Here is a 24500-nt window from a genome sequence, read left to right as displayed (position 1 = left end):
TTTCCCTCCTTTTGTGCCTCTTAACGTATATGGATACTAAAGTCAGAGCTGATTTTTCAAAATTTGCACAGAAGTTGTCCCACTACTGTGTGCACCCACAGTAATGGGACAGAGGCTATTTTTATGCCTGATCTGATGACAAAATGTTGGACTTAATTTTTGTGAGTCTGGGTGTCTAAATGTATTTTGGGCCTTTGTGTTTCTCTTGCCAACTATCTGCAGGTAATTGCTGGTGTTCCATCTTGTCCCTGTCCTTCCCGTTCTCCTTTCCCCGACCCTGCATCAAGCAGCTGTGTTGCTGAAGGACTACATTATTATTTTGTTTTGCAGGAATGGAATATTGCAAAACTTTCTATTGAATATGATTCTGAACCATTTGGGAAGGAAAGAGATGCAGCGATTAAGAAGCTGGCTAGTGAAGCTGGAGTGGAGGTCATTGTTCGAATTTCCCATACATTATACGACCTAGACAAGTAAGTTACCATTACCTCTGATTTAAAAAAAAAATAAATTATGAATCTTATGTAGTATGTGATTAGATACTGTGTGCTACTTTAAAGTGCTCTGCATAGATAGTTAGGAAGACTACACATTTGTTTTATGTTTCCAATAAGTAATTGGGGATTGTTTGATATCCCTGTGTTGCCTTAATGTCTTTGTTTATATTTTTCTACAGGTCTATTTCAGTGGATTAGTATTAGCTCCCTATTATAGAAACATAATCTGCAAACTAGTCAAAAGTATGGCTTGGCTTCTCTTATAATTGAGTAATTTATTGTGGTAGATGCCTGTTTTATTCAGTTACAAGCCAATGTATGGGAGGCAGCTAGACGTATGGGAGGAAAGGAAAAGTTAATTATTTACTATTTTGAAACCAATACCTGTTTTTTTAACTCTGAATTGAAAATACTTTTTTTTTTTTTCTGTCCCTGCCCAAGCACTTCCCCCTCCCTCAAATGAAAGATGAATAGCTGGTTCCATCTACCACTTTGTAAATTATTTATTTGAAGTTTTCCTATTTCGAAGATATTTAGTATTTTAAGGTGACAATGCAAAATATGGAAACACTGTGTTTTTACAACAGTCATTATGTATAAGCTACACCTTAATTTTTCGCTATATTAAGACAGTTGTAATATTGTAATATTGACAGTTTTAATATTGACTACTGTTCTCAATACCAGAACAGAAAAATGAGGGGGGTTTATGCAAACAGCATAGTCTAGTAGGTGGATGTATCTTCATGTAGCTATGGTCTCTCATCTGCTTTGCAGGTCTATTTTTCTTTGCCTTGAGCTGTCCATATTCATTACTTGTTCTTGAGGGACTTTCCTCAACCCAGGAACGTTATAAACAGTTAACTTACATGTCTCCCTAGTGGGGGAAAAAGTTTGAACTGTAATTCTACCACCCTATCTGGATTACCATGTGTATCTGTGATTTTTATATAACATGCTAGAGGCAGGTAAGAAGATACACACACAGAAGTATAGGTGTGTGTGTTCTATTAAAAAATAATTGTTATACTATTTTCTGACATACTTTTCTTTTTTCCTTTTTTTTTTTTTTAAATCCAGAATAATAGAATTAAATGGAGGACAGCCGCCTCTTACTTACAAGCGATTCCAGACCCTGATTAGTAGAATGGAACCATTGGAGATGCCAGTGGAGACTATAACCCCAGAAGTAATGGAAAAATGTACTACTCCAGTTTCTGATGACCATGATGAGAAATACGGTGTCCCATCACTTGAAGAGCTAGGTATGCTCTAAGATTGCTTTCAATTTGGGAAACAAGTAAGATCTACCACTAAAAGCATACTTAAAATAACCATGAGAGGTTCTACTTATGGTTAATTGTTAAACTGATGTCAATTATGATATACAGACAGAACAAAATTATGTCAACTCTGTAAATTTTAGTTGTGTTCTTTTAAATGGGAGGTCAGATAGATCAAACTACACTAGGAACTGTTTGGCTTCTTATAATACAGCATAACCATTTTCCCATGGTACCAAATAATCACTAAGCTACTAATAGTCTCTGATACGTCATTTTATATTAAATGCCTTTGGTATCTTTGTGCTTCAGGTCATTAATCTGTCATTTTAGAAGTTAATTAACAAAACCCTCTTGTCTTGCATTGCAAGACAAAGATAATAAGGCAAAGAATTATTTTAGGAGTTTCTTAAAGTCTTATGTTTCTGTAAACTTAATTTTAACAAACTATCAAGCTATTTTCCTGTCAATCCACACACACCCCAATCTGTTTCCTGTCATTACCCCCCCCCCCCAAACACAACCAAATGTGGTATGACCTCCGAATTGCTAACAAAAGGGTCTAGACAGATGTTGGCTAAGCTCTGGCAGCTCTGTCTCATCCATTTGAACTCTCATACAACAGACCTTGCTTTTAAAGCCTTTTTAAGACGAGAAAATCTCACTATACAGTGGCTAAATGATAGGCAGACATGTTATCTCATGCACCTGGTGAACAATCTTGGGGGAGTGGGGGGCTGTGGAAGAAATCTTACCTTCTTCTCATCTTTCTTCTTCAGCTAAAGTATGTGTTTATTGTCAAATTGACAACAATCCCTACCTGTTGTTTAAGTCAAGGTCAATGAAACCTAGGAATGTTCTGAAGATAGCACTCATGCTTTTACCTCGATGGAATAAGTTTTTAGACATTCTGTAAATTACAATAGCAATTAATGCTTCTCAGTAGTAATAATAAAAAAAAAATGTGGTTTTGGGGTAACCCACATATTACAGAACTGAGAACTTGAAAATAATTTGAAAAATGATAGAAAGGTCACTTTGTGCAAAAAAGAGAAGTGGAATTGAAGTAAGACCATTCAGCATGTAAAACTTGTAATGTAAATTAATGTAAATGTAAAAGTAAACTGGAATTTGCTGCAAGTTAAAGGTATTGAATGTGCTTTGGTAAGACTTGGTTGCATACTGTTTTAAAACTTGTACTTTGCCATGTGTCCGATTTATAGTTATTATCAAGATATAATAAAATGTAGTCAAGTGTCAATACGCTAGAATTTTTTTGCCCTACAGTAGAAGCAATCAAGGAATTTCCTTGTTTCAATTTGTTTTTCAGGTTTTGACACAGATGGTTTGCCTTCTGCAGTATGGCCAGGGGGAGAAACAGAAGCTCTCACACGACTGGAAAGACATTTGGAAAGAAAGGTATATTTCAAATCATTGCAAGCGTGACATATCTGGGAAAGGCAGTTGCTCTTTGCAATGGAATGTAAAAGGAATTGGCAAGTCATTTTAAAAATAATCAAAACCACAAACTTGAACTCAAGGCCTCAATATAACGATATAAACCAAGTTGCTGTTTCTTAGTTTTAAAAGGTGATAGCAGGTTGTCCTCTAATCTGAATTCTAGAGAAAGTCTATTATACTATTTTCTACTGAAAAAAATTGAATAATTTTTTATTTGGAGATAATTTTACTTGAAATGCTGTTTTTTATAACTTTGAAGGGGAATTCCTCTAAAAGCAAATGTATTGCTAGTTCTCCAGGTTTCCTCTGTATTTAAAAGAAAGGGATAGGTAGTTCTGGAAGATACTTTATGCCTTCTGCATTGAGATGAATTACCTTCTAGAGTTTCCGCTGATTCAAGAGGAACCCCTAGATATTGTAGGTAATGTGATCATTTGTCCAGTGCCTGGATTCAGTTATAGACAGCGCGTGATTGCTTCCTTTATGTTTACAAGTTGCTACCTAGTCTTTAGTCTGATATTGCTGTGTGGCGTGATGTGTGTTTTGTTTTGGGGTTTTTTTCAGGCTTGGGTAGCAAACTTTGAAAGACCACGAATGAATGCAAATTCCCTTCTGGCAAGCCCTACAGGGCTTAGTCCCTACCTCCGCTTTGGCTGTTTGTCCTGTCGTCTCTTTTATTTCAAGTTAACGGATCTGTACAAAAAGGTATGATTTCTATGTAGTCAGCTACATATTCTTAGATGCCATGATTTTTTTTCCCTACTTTTGCTAATAAAATTTTTCCTTTAATGATGATCTTCAGGTAAAAAAGAACAGCTCCCCTCCCCTCTCCCTCTATGGCCAGCTGTTATGGCGTGAGTTTTTCTACACAGCAGCGACTAACAATCCACGGTTTGATAAAATGGAGGGGAATCCTATCTGTGTTCAAATTCCATGGGATAAAAATCCTGAGGCTTTGGCCAAGTGGGCAGAAGGCAGGACAGGTTTTCCTTGGATTGATGCGATTATGACACAACTTCGTCAAGAAGGTTGGATTCACCATTTAGCCCGGCACGCTGTAGCATGCTTTTTGACTCGAGGTGACCTCTGGATTAGCTGGGAAGAAGGAATGAAGGTATTGTTTCTTAATCTTGAATTTCTTAAAGTCTCTGTTAAAGTTTCAGGTAGTAGTTCTAGAAGTAGTTCTACAATTGTTGTTACTGCATGGTGTAAGTTGAATTCTAAACTTTAAACTGTGGCCAAAATTAAATCGGTTCTGATAAACCAGTGGTGCTGAAGATTTGCCTGTTGAATGCTCCCTTTTACTGCAATATTAGTGTTTCTTGCAGTCAGAACAGGTCTACAATTCTTTTAAATTTGAGTTTTCTTCCTAAATCTCGGCAAACAAACATGGATTACTATTGTATTTGAAATTTTTTTTCCAGTCCTACTGTGTGAACAGTTTCTGTTCATATCTTGCATCTGCTTCTCTGCAAAGGGAAAGCACCATGGGAATTAAAGGGAGAAAACTAAAAGCTGAGAATGTCCTTTCAGCAATCTCTGTCCCTTTGGCCAATGTTAGGAGTATGGGTAACATGATTTGACTGAAGTTTCAGTGCAATAAATTTCTATGCAAGTATCCAAGAGATGCTGAAGTTCAAATTAGAAATGTCAGTTTTTCAAAGAAAAGAACAGAATAATTTCATCTCAGCCTTTGAATCAGTTTTACATTTTTAGAAGGGTAGCACATCTTTTACTGAGCAATGATAATTTATTAAAAATACTTTATTTTTGAAATCTAAAAAAAGGATTTACTTTCAATCAGGATTACGACCTCGTATTTACATATGTATATAATCTTATGGAATTTCACCTTTCTTAACAAATCAGTTGTAAGCAAACTCCTTCAATTTAAAAAAAAAAAAAAAAAACAAACAAAAAAACAACTGCCTTGGTTACACAACAACATAAGCTGCTTTAGGAATTTTCCTTTTGCATTTCATAAAGACACTGAAGATGCACATACTTAGGTAACTCAGCCAAATGACAAGGCTGTGTATTAGATAAGCATCAACTTGTCCTTCTGAAATAATGCAAATACATGGAGGGCTCAGACTTGTGCAGTGGAAGGATGTTGAATTCACATGTCCGTAGCTAGCATAGGTAACCTGGTGTTCCATAGCGATGTTATTTCTGAAGTCTTATTACATGGCAGCATCTAGTGGAAGAGTTGTGTGCTGACACTTAATATTCATCTAAAGATCGTGTTACACTATTAGTAACTTTCTATTTAAAATGTTTTTTTTTAATGCTTTAAGATAAGTCTTACTTTTTCAAAACAAACTTTTTTTTCCAAATAGTTGCAGATATTTAGACAAAGATACTTCTGTAACACTTATTCAGTGTATACTGTGGAATGAATATCTTATTGAATATATGTAGAGAGAAAGAGAACCTTGTTTAATGGTATTACCTTATTAAACTTTATAGTGGAATAACATTAGTTGAAGTTGGGTGGCAGGAGTAAGATGCTAAGTTTTAGTGTCTAAGTGTGAAGAAAGATGATGGTTTATCTGGAACATTTGGAGACAATACAAGTCTGAAAGGAAAATCAGAACTTGCAAAAATCCCTATTTAATAAGTATCTTGTTTTAAAAACTACTTCTCAGTGCACTCATTATAAAAGGTACTTGAATGTTCTCCTTCAAAGAATAAGGCTTCTTTTTATTTCTTGTTAGCCTGTATTGCTAGCGATCTGACTGAGCAGAGAAACTTCTTTTTATACAAGTTGGTATTGTCTGTGTTAATAATTAAAAAAACAATGCTGGAAGCATGAATGTTTCACAGCTATTGAGCTCCAGATTTAAAGTAAACCCCTCATACATCTTCAACTTCCTCATGAGTTATGTTTAATATAATAGGGGTAGCAATTACCAGAGAAGACTTTTTTTGTCTTCAGACCAAAGTTCGCTATCTGTCCCACCATTCTTCATCATGCTTGGTGGTTCATATACCTCCAGGAGTTTCAGTGTGCATCCTCAAAACAGTGACTTACTAGATTAACTATTGGCCTTCAAGAATACAACTTCTGAATGTTTGTGCTACCCTGAAACTCTTGAATTCTACTCCTGGGACTCCTTGCATAGTGAAAGGTGCTGCACAAGTTGAGGTATTCAGACCGACAGTTTGAGTTTGAAATGTGCTTTCTATGTTCCCTGTTTTCTGGAAGCTTGAGAAGCTTACTCAGTTGTAATATGATGAAGCAACTTTTCTGAAATCAACAAATGCCACTTGCAAGAAGTCAGGCTCCAGCCATCCTTTGAAGATGTATTTTTTTAAGGATGTGTTTATGCAAGTGTGTTACTTTTTGGTTGTAGCTTTGAGACGTCTGCAAGGCTTTTTTACAGGGTAAAAGCCAAGCAGGCTATCACACTTGTTCCTGAGTTTGGCATTTAAGTAAGTATTTGCAATTGTGTGCTAAGCATTCTGTGGATGTTGCCAGATAAGAGCGTTGCTGCGCTGAAGAGATGTGTTTCCTCTGCTGAAATCAGAAACAGAACAATCCTGGAAAACCAGGTGTCTCAAAGGTGTGCCGTGTAACTTGTTGCTCTGATTCCTTAAGGTCTTTGAGGAGCTCTTACTTGATGCAGACTGGAGTGTGAATGCTGGAAGCTGGATGTGGCTGTCCTGTAGTTCCTTCTTTCAGCAGTTTTTTCACTGCTACTGTCCAGTGGGTTTTGGCAGAAGAACTGACCCAAATGGGGATTATATCAGGTAACTCACAGTCCAGAAATTGCAGCGATTCATGGATTTTGCTTAAACTGCCAAGTGGCTTTATACTTCAAATGACCTTTTTTTTTTTTTTTTTTTTAAGACGTTATTTGCCAGTACTTAGAGGTTTCCCTGCAAAATACATCTATGATCCTTGGAATGCCCCGGAGAGTGTCCAAAAGGCTGCAAAATGTATTATAGGAGTTAATTATCCCAAACCAATGGTAAATCATGCAGAGGCAAGCCGTCTGAATATCGAGAGGATGAAACAAATCTACCAGCAGCTTTCACGATACAGAGGACTGGGTATGGTTACAGGCTATTGGCTTTATTTCTTTGAAAACTTCCCTCACCTTGTAGCAGTTAATAATTTTGTCCCATAGCAATGGTAATCAGGTGTGAGCTCAGTGTGGTGACCAGGGTTGTATATCCAAATAAATGAAAATATTTAGATGTAATCAAGAAAGGGGAAAAAAAGAGCTTGAGTGGAGTGCCTCTTTCCAGATCTTACCTGGAAATATTTTTCTGTGGGTTTCTGGAAGTTTTTTGGTTAAACTGGGTCTTCTGTGCATTCTGATATTCTGGTACAGGTAGATTTTAATACCAGTCATTAGAAAATTAATGTGGTTCATAACTTCAGCCATACTGTATTTCCATTTGTAAATGCTGTTGCTCAAATAGAGACCAGTGCAATCTCTGGTAGCATTCTTCCTAGTTAGGAAAGACTGTCCTCTTTCGTCCGAGAGATAAACCACATGAACCTGTATTGCTCAAGAAGGTGTAAGCACTCGGTATGTTCAGATATTGGATATTGAATCAGGATGTGTTGCACTTCAACACAACAGAGCGAAAATATGTAACTAATGAACATGGGAAAAGTTATGCAGAATATTATGTAGAAAATGGCTGTTAAGTAATTGAACTAAAATTACTTGGCAAGATCCCAGAAATAAGCAAGATAGAGAGATGTTCTCCTGTTATAAAGGTAAACCAGTCAGGGTGAGGGTGGAGACTTGGTTATCATAAGGAAAAAAGCATGCTATGCTTAATATTTTTTTTTAATGTCTTTCTTTATGGCTATATATTTTATTTCATTGCTTAGGTCTTCTTGCAACAGTGCCTTCTAATCCAAATGGAAATGGAAATGGTGGCCTAATGGGCTATTCACCAGGAGAAAGCATTTCTGGTTGTGGTAGTACAGGAGGTCAGTCAAATTCTTTCAGTACATAGAATTCTTGGAACTGAACAGCACAAACTTCTTGGAATTACGTATTATAAGAAAGCTGTTTTCACAAGACAGTTTTAGGTGCAAATCACAAACGTTTTCAAATGTATTCACTAAGTTTGGTAGCGTTTGTAAGAATTTTATCTGTTATTTTCCTCCTGAAAATTACTTACTAGCATGTATCAAACGGTTTGATTTTTTTTTTTAAAAGCATGTGAATGTGATTTTCTTCTAGAAGTCTGCAGACATCCTGATATTTGTAATAAGGAGCGATTTGTGAATTTTCAAGTCAGAACTGTTAATTTGTGAAGTTTTCTAATGCTAGCTCTAGATTGCTTACTGGAATTTAATTCTACCATTACATCAACAACAATATAGTGCACAGTGTCTGAAAGAACTTAATATAGAATTTATCATACAATTTTGAAAATTACTTCAAACTGTTAACATTTGTATTGTAACATACAAAGACCATTGTTAACTAGTTACTATTAAACCACAACAAAGCAGTAATAACATTGGATAAATCCATGGTGCATCAACATCTTGAATACTGTGTACACCTTGGTTTTCTCATTGTACATCAGTTCTGGAAATTTACTGGCTTTGTGTTCTCCTTAGGCTTTAATCAAGGTTAGAAGCAGATTGCGGAGGAAGATGGACCTTATTGCTCACAGCCAGTACAAAGAATTAAAGTCTAGACTCCTTAAAGCTGGATGCTTGAGCTTTTATTTTTCAATCCAGAGATATAGAAGACAAGAAGGGTTTAGTTTAAAAAAATTGTGCTCTCTTTTCTCCTTAAAGTGTATACATATATACTGAAATGTATATATGTACTTACACTTTTTGCATCAGAAACCTACCCATTTTGTATGAGGTTACTGTGTATTCATCTGAATTTGCAAGCGTGAATTTGGAAAGGCGAGAGCATTAGAGCTTTGGACCTCTTGTGAGGTGGTTTCAAAAAAAACCAAACCCACAATCAAAGTCTACCTCTTGAAGAGGGGAAAAAACCCAACATCTAAAATTCCAGAACTGGAATTGTATCTTCTGTTACGTTTAAGCCTCTTTCCTGCCTCTCCAGGAGCTCAGTTGGGAACTGGTGATGGTCATACAGTTGTTCAGCCATGTGCCCTGGGGGACTCTCATACAGGAGCAAGTGGAATTCAGCAGCAAGGTATTATGGCAGTGCCTGTCTGTAGAGGATCTCCAAATCCTTGCAACTATGGAAAAACAGACAAAACATCAAAAAAATGCTGATAGCTTTTTGGTGACAGCAGCTGTCGATGACTTGAATTTGCCTTGTTTCTGTTCTTGAAACATAAAAATTATTTCTTAGAGAGAACTTGCTTGTCTTGTCACTTTTATCTCTAAAATGCTTATCTGGAACAGTATTTGTATGTTTGGAGTGTGAGGGACCACAAGTGTGACTGAACAAAAATAAATAAGCATTATCTTGGGTTACTTCAAATGAAGGATACTGAAAGAAGCTCACTTTGTGTATCTGATAGCAAAATTTGCATTTTATCTTTTCCCTGATTTCACTACCACTCTTTCCATATATAATAAATTTCCAGAGTTTTGTCTGGATATTCTCATATTGTGGAGGCAAATTTTTGTAACTTACTTTATACAGAAACTTAAGCTGTGGTTTGTGATCAACGTTGCAATCAAATTTAGCACAACTGTTTCTCTCTTTGCAGTCTTAACAGAGGTTGTGTGTTTACTGATGATGAAAGACGGTAATCTGTGTTTTCTTTAAGCATTCAGAATATAACCAGAACAGCAGAACTGCTCAGAATAAGAAACCTTGCAACTGCTTTTGCTAATTTGCACTATTTATGCAGAGCGCTCAGTGTCAAGGTTGCCAGTGGACAGTTTATGTGAACCAGAAAATAGTCTGCATCTTGAAGTTACTTGCATATGTGGGTGTGTTTGTTTATTTTTCACAGCTTAGTTATGCTAAGGATTTGCTAGTATTACTATAACAATAACAAAAAGGATGAGGAGACTTGGCAGAATAAATGCTAAAATTTATAACAACTTAGAATTAAAGTGTTTGGATATATAAATATTCTGCTCGTCGCAAATATAATGCGTAAATATGTACGCACTTAATATTGTTCACGGTGCATATGTATTTAACTGCTGTAGACTGCCACGAGGCTTTCTTTTGCATAAGAATTCTTCTGCATTCAGGATGTTTTCTGGCAGGATTTTTCTTGATGGAGAATAAATCAATGGGCTCCTTTTTGTTGTAAAGAATGTAATTGCACACTTGCTTGCAGTTCTAAATTTTATTCATTATAATAAATATCTACTGTATCTGAACAGGTTACTGTCAAGCAAGTAGTATCTTACACTATGCTCATGGAGACAATCAGCAACCACAGTTATTGCAATCAGGTAATTTAAAGAACGACAAAAAACCAAAATGCTTTTCCTGAATATGTAAAGGTGCAATAGCGTCTTAATGTAAATACTGGTTTTAAATTATCAGGAAGAACGGCCCTTGACACTGGCATTAGTGCAGGGAAGCGCCCAAATCCAGAAGAAGAAACTCAGAGCGTTGGACCAAAAGTCCAGCGACAGAGCACAAATTAAACTGGTAAGATCTGAGACACCTTAAAGTTATCCTGTTGATAAGTAAATTCCTATACAGGTTTTGCATCTATGATAACACATCACTGCTATGCAAAGGATCCAAGATTATTCCTGTAAATATTTCAGCTCCAGGTACTGTACAAACAATACAAAATCCTGGCTCTAGAGAGTTTATGAAACATGAGATACAAAGTAGTTATAAAAATAGAACCTGACCAAAGATTATCAGACACAGACAGAGGTGATAATGAAAGGGAGACAGATAAACCGTGGTTTCATATACATTAGTAGAGCTGCTTATGTAGCTTCAGCTACTCTCTGCTCCTGCATCTCACCTTAAGTTGTCAGCAGCATTTTTTGTGAATGTGTGGTGACCTGAATCAGAAGACTAACACACCTTAAATGGAAAGACTCAGGGTCTGGATTAGAGCCTTAGACATGCAAGTGGAGTAAGCAGAACACATTTTAGAGAGAGACTGCAGAAAACCTGCAAAATGCTGATGTAGTTATTGCATGCAAAGATGTAGGGACAAGAAAGATTTGAAGACTTGAGCATTTGTCATTGGCCTGTAACCTAGACAGGATGCTTAGATTGCCAAAGTTTGCAAGAAAAGATGTGGTGAAAAGTACTTGGATTTGGAGGAGGAGGCGGCATTGGTACATAGATATACGTGAACAACAGGTGTGAAAATGTGTGGAGAGAAGCAGTGAATTGGAGAAAGAGTTTGATTGGTGTGAAATCAACACAAAAGATAACTGGATTTTGTGTTTTGGATAAAGTTACATTAGGAACAGGATAGAGCAAAAAGAAGGCAAAAAATGTTATACCCTTTCCCCCAGTGAGATTGATTTGAGAGGAATAAGGAAGATGACCTGAAGACAAGTTAAAGAATAATTACTTAGGCGGAAGGCCAAAGAATGGAGGGCTGTCTGAAACAAGAGGGGACAAGACTTCAAGACTAGGAGTGTGGCTGCATAGATTAAAGGTGATTGAGAGGTCATGCCATCCTTATTTCACAAAAAAAAAGTTACGAGTTGATCATTATAGAGTTGGAAGAACAAGTAAGAATAGCACACAGGCAAAGTAATAGCACGTGGAAAGCCTTTGGAATTGGAAGATAGGGATTCCATACAGCAAGTATAGAAGATGCATTCAGCATCTCTAGAGATAAAAAGAGAAATTCAATCCACTTCATCTGGATTTGACAGCAAGATATAATTTTGCTTGTTATGTGGTGTCAGCGCTTTGACACAGTTATTGTGGTGCTTTTTGAACAATTGTGATTCAGTGAAGAACCACGGCATTGCTTCCAGAATGCCTGTCACTTGAGGAAGGGAGCCGAGACCTTAGTGACTGATCCATCTGCTATTTTCTCATATACTGGAAGCCCTGTAAGCTGTGCTTCTGTGTTCTCAGACTGATTTCTGGTACTCGGATGGGCCTGAGTGGAACAGAATTCCAGGAAGTCCATGTTTCAGTAGCCGTCTACTCCTTAGTATGTGTAGATTCATTCAGCATCCATGTTTTGTATTACAGAATTCCTTAGGTGCTCGTGTCTGTGTAGAAGCGCCTGCAGAGTGAACGTCTGGTTCCTGTCTAAGCTCTTTTTCAATTGAGAGACAGGTTGGAGGGGTTTCTAGTTTGGCAGAGAAGACTGATTTTATTAGGGGTGTTCAAAGCATGCTGCAAAAGCATTGTAGTCAAATAGAAAAATCAGCCAAGATCATACTCAAAAACGCTGCTAGCAAAAGGATGTGCACCTTCTGAATAGCACTAAAGTACAGAGGATGTTGGGTTTCTCTGTTTTCTTTTTTCCTTTTTTTTTTCCTTCCCCTTTTGGCCTCTAAGGAGTGTAAGAAATAAGAATTCTGAGTAATTGGGCCAGGACAAGTGGGGACAGGGCTTCCTGCACTGAGATGGGGAGAAAGAATATTGGTCCCTTGAATTATTTCTCCCTTCTTTGAAGACTCACAACAAACTGCTTAAGGATAATTTTTTTCTGTTTTCTTGCAGCGTTATTGGAAGAGAAGATAACTACTCAACACAAAGGACAAAATTCCTGCTACTCTTTATTGGAACTAAAGTGTTGTGAGAGTACCTGTACTAAAATGACATACTTTTTCATAAATTATTTTCAGTTGTTCTCAGTTGTTGTAAACAAGTCCAATTTTTGGAATGCATTGTTTCTAACTGGCATTTCTATGGTTTTTAACTTTTTAATGACTCTTTCACAAAGCGCAAATTGAGTTTTGTATATAAAGTATTTGGTGAAGAATTTACTAACTTAATGTAAATATAAACATTCATGATTAGCGATAGACCCATCAATATATTTTTGATAATCTTTTATGTATATGGTAGTAGGAAAAGCTGTAGTGATGTTACGTAAAATGGATGGACATAGGTTTTGAAGTTTTTAAATCGTCATTATTTTTAGATGCCAGAACTTGACCTCTATATGATCAACTTCATATTTTCATAATGTAAGTGCATAGGACTGTGTTTAATCAAATACAGTAGAGTTGTAACCTTTATTAATCGCCTCTGTATATAAGTCATATGCCAATTTTTTGTCAAGTTGTAAAATTTTCATGTATATGTCCAGTCCTTGTATTTGCCAGTTGCCTTGTTCAGTACTGACATACCTTGTTAATAAAAGAAAATTGTATATATAGATACGTGTCTGTCTTTTGTGTACGCTGTTGTACCAGTGCATATTTCCAAACAAAATTGTTTCAGCAAAATAAGAAAGGAAACGTAATATTTAGACTTAATCTGGAGGCCATAAATAGTGAACTTACATTACCTTTCACTTCAAGTTTCATGATACTGAAGCAAAACACTATCCAAATTATTCAGGCTTTTTTGTTGAAATTGCATGCATGTATGTATTCTTACCGTTGAATGTTTTTCACCAATGTATTTATTAAGTGATTCTTCAAAATCTAGGGTTGTTTTTTTTGCTATAACTGCAGTTTGCTTGACAGCCTTTCCTGCATTGCAGCTAAGTTGCTGCTCTTCGAGGATCTGATTTCTAAAAACACATCGGGTTTGCTGACTCCTCGGTCAGTATAACTTCTCTAAACGTTTGAGACTGAATCTAAGTGTTTTCTCAGACCATTAAGGTCTCTGAAGAAGCACTCTGAATTACTGTATTTTACATTTAAGTAGGTCAGTTACCTACTTGAGTGGGAACACAAATTAATTCTCATGTGGGAGGAGTTCATTATCTTGTTCTTAGTGCATCACACAAGTGGCTTCTAGTCATGGGGCACTTCTGCACGTCTGTTTAAAATTCAGACCAGATGTATGGGTTGACAGCATACGCATCAGGGCACTTGCTGCAGAATAAGCTGCTATGGTTCTGCCTGTTCCTAGATTTTAGATGATAATAGTTAATGTAAATATCTCTGCATACTGATTTGGATACAATAGCAAAATCAGAAGAATTGCTAAGAAAATACAGGCATGCTTACTGTCTTGAGGCAGTGAAATCTTTGATCTTGAAGAAAAAAATCAACAGTGGTAATGAAGAGCAGATGCTAAGTATTTTCTAAGTATGGAGAGGTTTCCTAGAGACATACGTAATCAGTAGAATAAACAATTGTTCTGTTCATTTAAGTAGTCGGGGGGGAGACTAGGCCTACGCTGTCTTAGGATGTGTTTTATCCTGTCAAGACAAGATCATATTGCATTTTTTTTCTGCTGACTTGTGTTTTTAAAAAATTGTACCATCTAAACGAAATATTCCACCTAGGTTTTCTGAATGGATAGGCTATGAAACTCCTACTGAGAAACTTAATCAGGTAAGAACATATGCTTAAACATCACCTTTCCCCAAACCAGCCTGGAAGTTCAATAGGTGAAAGAAGAAATTTGCCAAAGTGTTAACTTCCATGGTGAGTTAATTCCCCCTCTCCTTAAATGCTAAAAGGAGGACTCATCCTCTTGGTGTAGGCAAACCCTTAGATTAGCAAAGGAAAACCTGTGATGAAGATGTTGTTTCACTCGTGTGCTGGCTTAAATGAGCCCTGGTGTCAGGACTGCAGTGGAAGGAACAGTCTGTAAGTAGGTTATTGTGAGAGAGGGGAGAAGTTGCCTACCGAGTAGCAGTAGCTTCATAAAAGCCCTTTGCTTCATATTCTTCCCTCCCACTAGTACTTGCTGTGACCACAAAAATAAATAAAAAAGGCTGAGGCTTTGGCACCACAGAAAAATTGACCAAAGCTATTGTAACATGGGGAGGTTTTCTTCCCCCGCCCCCACTACCCCTTGTGATTTTCAAGGAGGAGTTGGACATGTGTTATAAACCCAGTATGGTTAAGGGCCAGGAAATTGTTTCTTATTAGACCTCTCCTCCAGAAATGGAGCTTAAGAAAGCTGTTCTCGAGGGATTGAGCTGGCCTTTCCCTGAGCTGGTAGGGATGGGGAGAGGAGTGTTGCAGATTGACCATTTTTGGAAACCAAACCCAAGGAAAAAGTACTCTGGAAGTATGCAGGGACAACTGTAGCTGGTATATGTGATGCAAAATGTAACTTTCAAGTGTCTTTAAACCCTCAGTGTTTCCAAATGAACTTACACAGCCTGTCTTGTACTGGTGCTGCCTGCTTATGGAGGGTTCTGAAAGGAGGGGCGTGGAAGTAGTTAAATCAAGAGCAAACCTGCAAAGGACCTGCAGAGGGGATCCTGTGCTAACCTGGAATGAGAAGTACCTGTCAGTTAGAGATCAGAAATGAGGTTTATGCTGGGCTTAGCAACATAGTTGACTGATTCCTGCTGAATAAAGCTGATGTTTACATGAAGCTTCTTGTACCTTAGAAGTCCGGTCTGTACCGGGTAGGAGCACGAAGCAACAGTGAGCTGTCATACACACATTTATCGCTTCCCCACCTTGTCACAAAAAGGCATGTTCGTCAACGAAGCCGGGTGCCCGCGCTGCTCCCTGCGTGGTGGTTCGAAGCCTGCCTTCCGTCATGCTGGGTTTGCTGCAGCTGTCTGCGAACACCTGGAGACCTGTCTCCCTGTATTACAGGTAGCTTTGAGCTACTGGAAGTGAAGCACAGAGGTAAAAAAAAAACAAAACAAAACAAAATCCCCAAACAAAGAAAACCTTCGAGTTTTTGATGTATTTTTAATAGGTAACAACAATAGTTTTACTTTATTAAGCTCTGTGACCTTTATTATTTTTAAAATATAGTTTAAAATTTTGTGGTCAACTAAACTAACATGTTCTGGGCTGTGCATAACTTGGTTTTTCCTGTTTGCTGTAACTTTAAAGTCAGAGCAACTCTGTTTATCTTTGGTTTTTGTTTTGGGTTTTTGTTTGTTTGTTTGTTTTCTAAAGTATGAAGCAGGAGGACAAAAATCATCATTTAGGTGCGTTACAGGCTCTATCAGTACAGGTGCCTGGAGGGGCACGGTTGCTCCCCGTGTGCAGCTGTTCCTTCGCACCGTGGCATGACCTGTGTGTGGCCGCAGCTGCCCCTCATCCCTTGCGGACGTGAGCGCACGGCGTCACAGGCCTGTGACACCGTGTAAAACCTGCCTAGGCCGCAGCCTTTGAGGCCTCGTCTCAGCCTGGCCTCTCCTCCCCGTCCCCTCAGGACCAAACTGCAGCTTGGAGGAGGGCATTTTCCCCACTCGCGTTTCCAACTCGCCTCCTTCGCTCGCTGCCTGTTTTGCTTTCGGCCTGTAGATGGTGCTGTGGGCGCTGGGCGGGCGCGGAGCCCCGCGGGGGTTTGGCGTGGGGGGGTACGGGGTGAGCCTCCCCGCCCCGCCCGGCCCTCCCACCTCCGCGCCGGCGGCGGTAGCAACCGCTGGGCACGGCCTGCAGGGGAAGAACGTGCGAGGTCATCCCCTCATGGAAAGTTAAGTCTGCCCTTGAGTGAGACCTTTGGTTTTGAGAAGGGAAAAACCCGGTTTTAGTCAGCCAAAATATTCTGCTAGCAGCTGGGGAAGGGGAAATACGTAGAAAGGATACAATTGCTGTACAGCTGCAGTGATAGCCACCGTGTTTTTCCGAATCGGAAACCAAATCTCTTCTATTACTCTAGAAGTTGCTTTTTCAGGAACGCTGCCCTGTGGGCTTGACTACATAAATATATATTCTGGTTTTAAATATACTTTGCCTAGAGATTACTTAAAAACTGGCTTTTGAAAACATAGTCAAGCTTTTGTCAAGTGAAGATTATTCAACCATTGGAATAATCTCCCCAGGGAAGTGGTTGACTTGGCCACGTTGGACACCTTTAAGAGTTGTCTGGACAGGGTGCTGGGCCATCTTGTCTAGACTGTGCTTTTCCCAGAAAGGTTGGACTAGGTGATCCCTGAGGTCCCTTCCAACCTGGGATTCTGTGATTTTACCTACCTGAAACATTTACTAGGCTGTCTCTGTCCCCTGGGGACCCTTGTGACTGAAGCATGGAGCCAGGGCGCTGAGATTTTGGTTCTTGTCTCTGCTCTCTCACAGACATGTTAAGCAGCCTCAGGTGAGTCTCTGCTCACTCCCCAGGCCTTTCTGCGAAAGCTCTTGCTGGTAGCCCTTTTCTGCTTTGTTTTAAATTAGATTAGATTAGATTAGATGAAGCAGGAGAGAAAGAGAACCTCCTCTCTCTTGTTTGTGCTCCTTATTTCCAATAGAAAAGTATTGTTTGGGTGAGAATTCCTGCCCTTAAAGGACCAAGCAAACAAAATACTCACACTTTAGCCATTACCTCAGCTTTCAACTCAATTGTTTATTGCAATTTTTTTTCCAAAAATTCAAAATTTCAAAGGTGATGAAAATTTCTGGGTAGAGGGGAGGTTTTCATTAATCCAAAAAGCACAGGGAACTCTCAAGCGGACAGAGATAATTTTAATGTTGGTTTCAAGGGATCTAAGCTCCTGGTTTTGAATTGTGCGCACCACAAATGTAAAATTAATTCAATATTCAATTAAAAAATGTAAATAGAGTTGATTTCAATATTTTTACAAAATCTCCTGCAGAACAAAAAGAAGATGCAGAAAAGAGAATACCCAAAGATACCCAAAAAGAGCTTCTCTCTTCAGGATGCTGTTGCTTTGTTTGCTTGTGGTAGGCCTTACCGCAAATTTCACAATCTGAAACTCTTACAAAAGAGCTGCAAAATGCCGAAGTGCAGCCAATGTGCAGGATCACATCTGAGAATCTGAGGTTAGTAGAAGCTTGTGCAGCTAACGCCAGGTAAATTATACTTTTCTCTGATTTCCTTATCTCTGTTAATTACATCTAGCACAAGAAGATAATCTTGTTAACTGTGGTTATTCTGACTGGGAGTAGCTGGTAAGCACATAATTAATAAAAGAGCAATTTATAGTCAGCAATTACAGAGAAGGAGGATTTTCTTCAGGTCTGTTTGGCTTTCTGGAGCTTCAAACCATGTGGTCATCACAAGGTCTTTAATTACCTGGGTTATACATGTTTCTCAAGTGCCTTCTACCCCATCCGCACTAGGAATATTTTTAAGCAACATCATCTTTACCTAGTGGTAAACAGAGCACTGCTCTGAGGAATGCCTTGCCCCAGCAAACGTCATTAATGTTACTTTCAGACCTCAGGGTGACTGCCACACACACAAGAGCAGGGCATTTCAAGGAAGCTTGGCGAATGCGTGGAAGAAAGATGATGGAAGTAGGGAAGGATTTTACAAAAACCTTAGAGAAGGAAAAAGGAGAACTAAAGGGACAGTGTAAGGTAAGTAGCCAGCTGAAGGAAAGCAGCGAAAAATCAGATAAGAAACAGAAGTGAATTGGCAGATGAGGGTGTATGGATAAATTTAGCGTCCATTGTGTCTTGACTAACTGGATAATTAGTCCTTCTATAACATAAGCCTTTTTTGAGGGGGTGAGAAGGGGAAGAAATGATCCTTTGCAGTTATTTTAGGTATTACACAATGTTATGATTTTCTGAAATACTCACAGTGCGTATAGGTTTTGTTTCCAAGCGGTTGGGGACTTTGAAGGTTGTGGTCCCGGTTCTACTATCAGCCGCTCCAGGGAAGAGCGTTATGAGATAATACACCCAGCTTCTCTCCCTTCTGCAGGGCACCCGCCAGGTGCCTCAGCGTCCCCCTTGTGCATGCCACCAGCTCAGCAAAGCATGGCTGGGTGCTTAGGAAGGCACTCCACCTCGTGCAAAGTATTTACATACGTGTATTTTTTTGTAATTAGCGCAGTCAGGCCTTGATTTTATTTGTGACATCAAATGCTACTGATTACAGCACTTACTGGTAGGGGGACCCCCTCTTCTGCCATGGCTGCTGTTGCTAGAGTTCCGCCTGAGAGGCTAGAGCTCACAAGAGGCTTTTTCTCTGTGCCACACGCCTGTTCAGGCTGAACAAGTTGTGACTTTGGGTGCTTGCTGAGGCTGTGGTGTTGGGTGTTCATGGAGCATGTTGGCAAAGTTTGATAGCTACATCATCCAGCTGGTGGGTAGACTCCAGACAAGACTTAACGCCTGTAAATGGTCACACTTTGGAAAGCACTGGTTTAATCCTCTGGTTTAAGGATGAATGTGTTGAGTAGATGTGTGAAAAAATCAACTTAGAATTGGTAAAGGAAAAATTACCTTAGTGCATGTTTGAAGGTAGTATCTGAAGGATTTATTACAGTTTTATGCTACATACCATAAAACATCACCCAAAGTAATGAAGTCTGCAGATAGAAGAAAAATTATTGGAATGTTATCTTTATGACTGTGTAGCATTTGCACTGCAAGGCATTTTGTCATGTGCTTATAGCCCTAATCAAACGTGTATTTGTGGATCCTGATAAAGAATAATGCAATTTTGAAACCACAACAGTACTGCTTGATGAGCTCTCATTTAATTCACAGTTTACTACCACTGACAGAAAATCCTGGGCTCATTCTCAGGGCTGTGGGCAGGAGAAGTATGCAGTGGTGAGAGAAGTCACTCTCCTCTTTCTGCTCTCGTTGATGTATGTGGAAAATCATGACAAAAATGAAGCCCTAGGAGATATTTTGTATGCCAAGACTTCCACATTTGCATACCCAACCTCAGGATCTAACTCCAGATTTAGATGGTTTCTAAATAATTAATGACAGCAAAATGTAGTCAGAGTATTGGGTTTGACCAAACTATTTCTCATCTGAAACTGATACAATAACCTTTTGGCTTACAGGTACTGTACAGGGACTGTAGCTCATGCCCAAATTCAAACTAGTACTCTCTTTAGCTGGGCTTTGGCTGTTAGACACACTGAGCACCTATAATCTCCCCAGAAACAAGCTAGCAACAAAATACACAGGTGTGTGGGTATGTCTGTGTACAGTGTCCCAGGTTTAGGTCCTCCTACCCATGATCTGAGCAGAGCCTTGAGTCTCATCTCCGGCTGCCCTACTGAATGATCCAAGTTTAGACGCAGTTCTCTGTGTGTAGAGCCAAGTCTCAATTTCTAGGCATTTTGTATTGTTTCATGGGTCCTGTTACTAGTTATCATGATTTACGTTTTACTATCACTCCTGCAAGACCTGGCATCGTTGTATGGAGTTTGTTTACAATGGAAAGAGATTCCTGTGGCTTCATCGAGGTGGTGGTGGATTCCATTTCCCCATGTATCTTAGCTATTTTTATCAGATGATCTGGGGCGGGTTTCTGTCTCTACAGCTATCATGACATGATGCATTTTAACGTGGCAACAATTACAATCCATAAGGTTTTTTTTGGCCTGCAGTGTCCCAAAAAGGAAACCCATTTGTGCCCCCCCCCCCCCAGCCCAAATAAATCTTCTTTGTATGCAAGGGCACTCATTTCCAAACCAGTCTCCTCTCCCAGGACAAGTATAGATGAATGGGTCCTTTTTTCTCCGATGATAACTGCTGTCTGATGAGTGTGGCGTCTCCACTGGATGCTGGAGGCGGGCAGGGGTGGGATCTCTTCCCACTGGAATCCTTGCCGTGCCATGCATTGCGATGAGAACCCGCTGGCAGAGTTTCCCTCCAATCTCCCTCTCTAATTTCTGTCTGTAATTTTTGTGCCCGTCTGTGCACAGCAGAGTAGGCTGTGCTGTTTCTAATTAAGAAGAGTATTTTGAAATATCTCTTAAATCCTTGACCTTCAGGATTCCCTCAGACAATGTCCCTCTGATCTAGGGAGAGCTCTCTCACAAGTTGCAGCTCTTAATGTGAAAACAGGTAGGGTGTAATTTTCAAATATTTATAAAGTTCTGTTCTGGCTAATTGAAACTGCTGTTAATTGCTCATGATTTCAATCCAGACAGCTGGTTTGTTTTTCTGCACCGCTCCCACAGGAGAAGTTGCATTACTCGGTGCCTCAAACCCCCAAAGGCCTGCTGGTTTGCATAGCATATTATCTATCTACCTCATTTTCAGTAACACTTGACTGAGTAGTAAAGGCGACCGCAGCTTGTTCCAGGCGTTGAGACAGAGAATAGGCAATATGTAAAGCTTTTTGGCTTTGAAAATTTGGGAATGATTGCACTGGGAGCCAAATGAGCACGAAGAGGAGAGGAAGCAGAGCTGTCTGCTGGGGCTCTGAGCAACATGGCAGACCTCGTTAGGAGGGTAGATGTTATAAAGCCTCTTAAATGATAATCTGAGGTTAGTTAGATTTCAACTTTGACTCAGACTGACTTTCCAAAGGTCAGGATGGATATACTTCACTGCTGCAGAGCACATTTCACCAGAAAACTATGCATAGGTGGGTAGATCCCACTGGACAGCTAATGAGCAGGAATGGTGTGAGAAAGGGAATGACAGGAAAGCTGACTGATATTATTCCTGAGAGACATCTATGAGAAGAGAGGGTGTTAGGAACAACCAGGAAAATTCAAGCAGCTGCAACAGAAGAGGAGAGATCATTCAGGGCCCAATAAATCAATAAGGTAATCAACAGCCATGTAATTACAAGAATGTTACAAATTACTTAAACAGGTAGACAAAAGGAGAGATCTGCTGTATACACACACACACACACGTGTGTGTGTGTGTGCACGTAGCCTTGTATATAATAAAGGGAATAGAGGATCAATAAAAGCAGCAATGCTCTTGAAGGGAAAAGATTGATGAGTTGGATATTGCTGTGGAACTGAATGTCTCATTAAAGACAGTGAATGAAAAATGGTCTCTGAAAATGGGGAAAAAAAAGAATAGAAGGAACTGAAGTGAAATCCAGGCAGCAGGAAATTCAAAGCACCTACATATAAGACACTACTCCAGCTGTATCTATGGGACCATCTCACACCCCAAAGAGGTTTGTGCGGTTGCCTTCAGCTGACAGCACCGTGCAGTGACCCTCTCCCAGCTTCATGACCCTCCCCACAAAAGCAGCCTCATCCACACAGCTGAGGCTTGGGCGCAGGAGAGACATCTGGATTGGGCTGCAATACAGGCAAACACGCATGGTGGCATTCAACAGGCAGGGCCTAGAAACCACAATGCTGCTGGCACCGTTGTTTGTCAGTGGCTTTACACCCAGACCCTCATTGCTGTCTTAAGATCAGGCAGGATGAAGCTGGAGGCAGAGCCTGATGGAGTCTTGCAGAGGGTAGTTAATCATGCTTGGCTGACCCGATGAGTTGATCACCTTCCTTGGGCTTTACATTAGGGCTTTGTTTTGCAGGCAGGACAGGCCAGGAGGGCTCAGTCTCCCCACTTCGCACCAGGGCTTAACCAGCCCTGCCTGGCCAGCAAGCCTGGTAGCTGCCAGCCCTCAGCCAGCTGCAAGGATGCTCACCTGTGTCTGGAGAACCAGGGCATGAGAAATAATTGGTTTGGACCAAGCAAAACCTAAGTAGTCTAGGAATGAGTTAGGTCAGATCCAAAGCCCCCTGATGGCAAGAGAAGCAGCCCAGTGATTTGGGCTTTTGGCTATGCACTCCTCATGGCTGCACAAGCTTCAATGCATTTGGGTGTCTTAAGCACATACTAAACATGATATATGAGGTTTAAGCTGCTTTTTGTTTCTCCTGGGACTGCTAGTTTTGAGGTGGTATTAAGAGAAACTCAGTAGGTTAAACTGAGGAAAAAAACAGCCTGTCTCAGAAGAGGGGCTATGTCTAAAGGAAGCTGGGAAAAAACACTCCTCAAAAGAAATGTTGGTAAGTTTTAATTGAATACATAGAAAAACAATGGAGTGAAAATGCTTTAGATAGGAAAGGGGTTTATTTGGATAATTCTTACAAATATCCATCCTCTGCCTGTTTATATTTTATATATTGTACAGGGTGATATGTCCTCATTTCATTTCAAAAAATGGCTTCATGCACATGGATTGTACCATCCACTCTTTTTTAAAACAAAACAAAAAAAAGCTAGTGGTTGTATTAATTTGGGAAAGATGGCGCAGGTCAGGGTAAGTGGCAAATACATACATCTGCTATGTATGAACATCATTGTGTTGCCCATTCCTTATTTATTGCCATCTAACACTGTCGTTAATGGCAAATGCTATTGACTGCACAACAGCAAAAAATACCAAGGAGACAGAGTACACCCAGTAAGACCCGCCAGCCAAACTGAAACTCCCCATAAGATCTCTATTAATTAAAATATCTACAGATGGGTTCCCTTAATTGTAGGAAATAGAATACAATCCCTATAATTAACTCTCCACTCAAAGGCTTTTTTCCCCCCCGCAGCATCTGGAAAGAGCAGCAGTGGTTGTTTGGCACCTCATTGCTGGAGGCCACTGCTGCCACTCCAAAGAGACCCGCTGCCCAGGGCCCCACACCAAAACCAGTCTCATCTCTTCTCTCACACTCCTCCAGCAACCCCGCCGCACTGCACCAAGAGGTCTTTGTCTTCGCATGGATCACAATACCGGTATCCACTAGCACAATGTCCATTTGTCTTTGCTGTGGATGGAAATGTTAGTTCTTCTCCAAAGTCTTCTCTGCCTGGGCTGGAGGGTGAGCACCTCTTCTCTGCTCCAGTGCAGGGAGAGATGCCAAGCTGTGGAGCAAGTTGTATCAAGAGGTAACCAAAGAAAACTTGCCGCCCCCCTTGGAGCAGCAGGTGGTCTCTGGGGGAGACTTTGCCTTATGATGAGTTTGTGGAGCCTCTAGCAGTGCAGCACCACCAGTCCATGAGGACTGCCAGCCAATCTCATGGAAATTCCATCTCTGTCTCCAGAGCTTACAGTTTCTTCCAGCACAGCTCTAATGTGTTGCCTTTTCTCTCTGCTCCTGTAACTAAAAGCCTTTGTACAATCCCACAGCATTTTATGTCCTGGTTACTACCTCTTTCTCCTCTTCCATCCCACTAGCCCTTCTTGTTACCACCTTTCTTTGCACACTCCAAGTCCTGTAATTGCCTCAGCCTTTCTTATTCAGAGAGTTGTTTTCCCTCCATTAGCTGTATCTGCTATGCAGCTCTGAATCCCATCTGCTGTCCTGCCTTTTATTCTTCCATCTCGTTGAGTCAGCACACCAGAGTGGGCCACAGTGGAGGAGAACAAAATGGCCTCCTCCCTGCGGCAGCTGTAATATCACAGGTCTTTTTTTGGTCTTTTTTCCTTTCTGCTGCAGTGTGAGGCTCTATGGCACAGTGAAGAAAACTTCCTGAGAAATGTACTACAGTGCCAGGCAAACTGAAAATTGTGTGCTTCAGCCCTAAGACAGGGCAGCTGGGGAAAAGCGCTTGCTCCAGTTTGCCCAGAAAACCTGGTCTTCTGGGACAGCT

General features: G+C 39.9%; 1 protein-coding gene across 1 annotated transcript in view; it reads left to right on the top strand.

Moving 5' to 3' along the window:
- Positions 1 to 13495, top strand: part of CRY1 (cryptochrome circadian regulator 1) — a 38211-nt gene extending 24716 nt beyond the window's left edge. Inside the window, exons 3-14 of the mRNA XM_064455813.1 lie at positions 331 to 473; positions 1578 to 1762; positions 3111 to 3199; positions 3806 to 3946; positions 4044 to 4355; positions 6843 to 6994; positions 7095 to 7297; positions 8094 to 8195; positions 9301 to 9393; positions 10551 to 10622; positions 10717 to 10824; positions 12835 to 13495. Coding sequence (XP_064311883.1) covers positions 331 to 473; positions 1578 to 1762; positions 3111 to 3199; positions 3806 to 3946; positions 4044 to 4355; positions 6843 to 6994; positions 7095 to 7297; positions 8094 to 8195; positions 9301 to 9393; positions 10551 to 10622; positions 10717 to 10820 — 1596 coding nt within the window. The 3' untranslated portion in view covers positions 10821 to 10824; positions 12835 to 13495. The remainder of the gene's footprint in view (positions 1 to 330; positions 474 to 1577; positions 1763 to 3110; positions 3200 to 3805; positions 3947 to 4043; positions 4356 to 6842; positions 6995 to 7094; positions 7298 to 8093; positions 8196 to 9300; positions 9394 to 10550; positions 10623 to 10716; positions 10825 to 12834) is intronic.
- Positions 13496 to 24500: the final 11005 nt, after the last annotated feature.

Source organism: Phalacrocorax carbo, chromosome 1 (genome assembly GCF_963921805.1).
Source record: "Phalacrocorax carbo chromosome 1, bPhaCar2.1, whole genome shotgun sequence".
NCBI lineage: Eukaryota > Metazoa > Chordata > Aves > Suliformes > Phalacrocoracidae > Phalacrocorax > Phalacrocorax carbo.
This window is presented reverse-complemented; position numbering and strand designations above follow the sequence as displayed.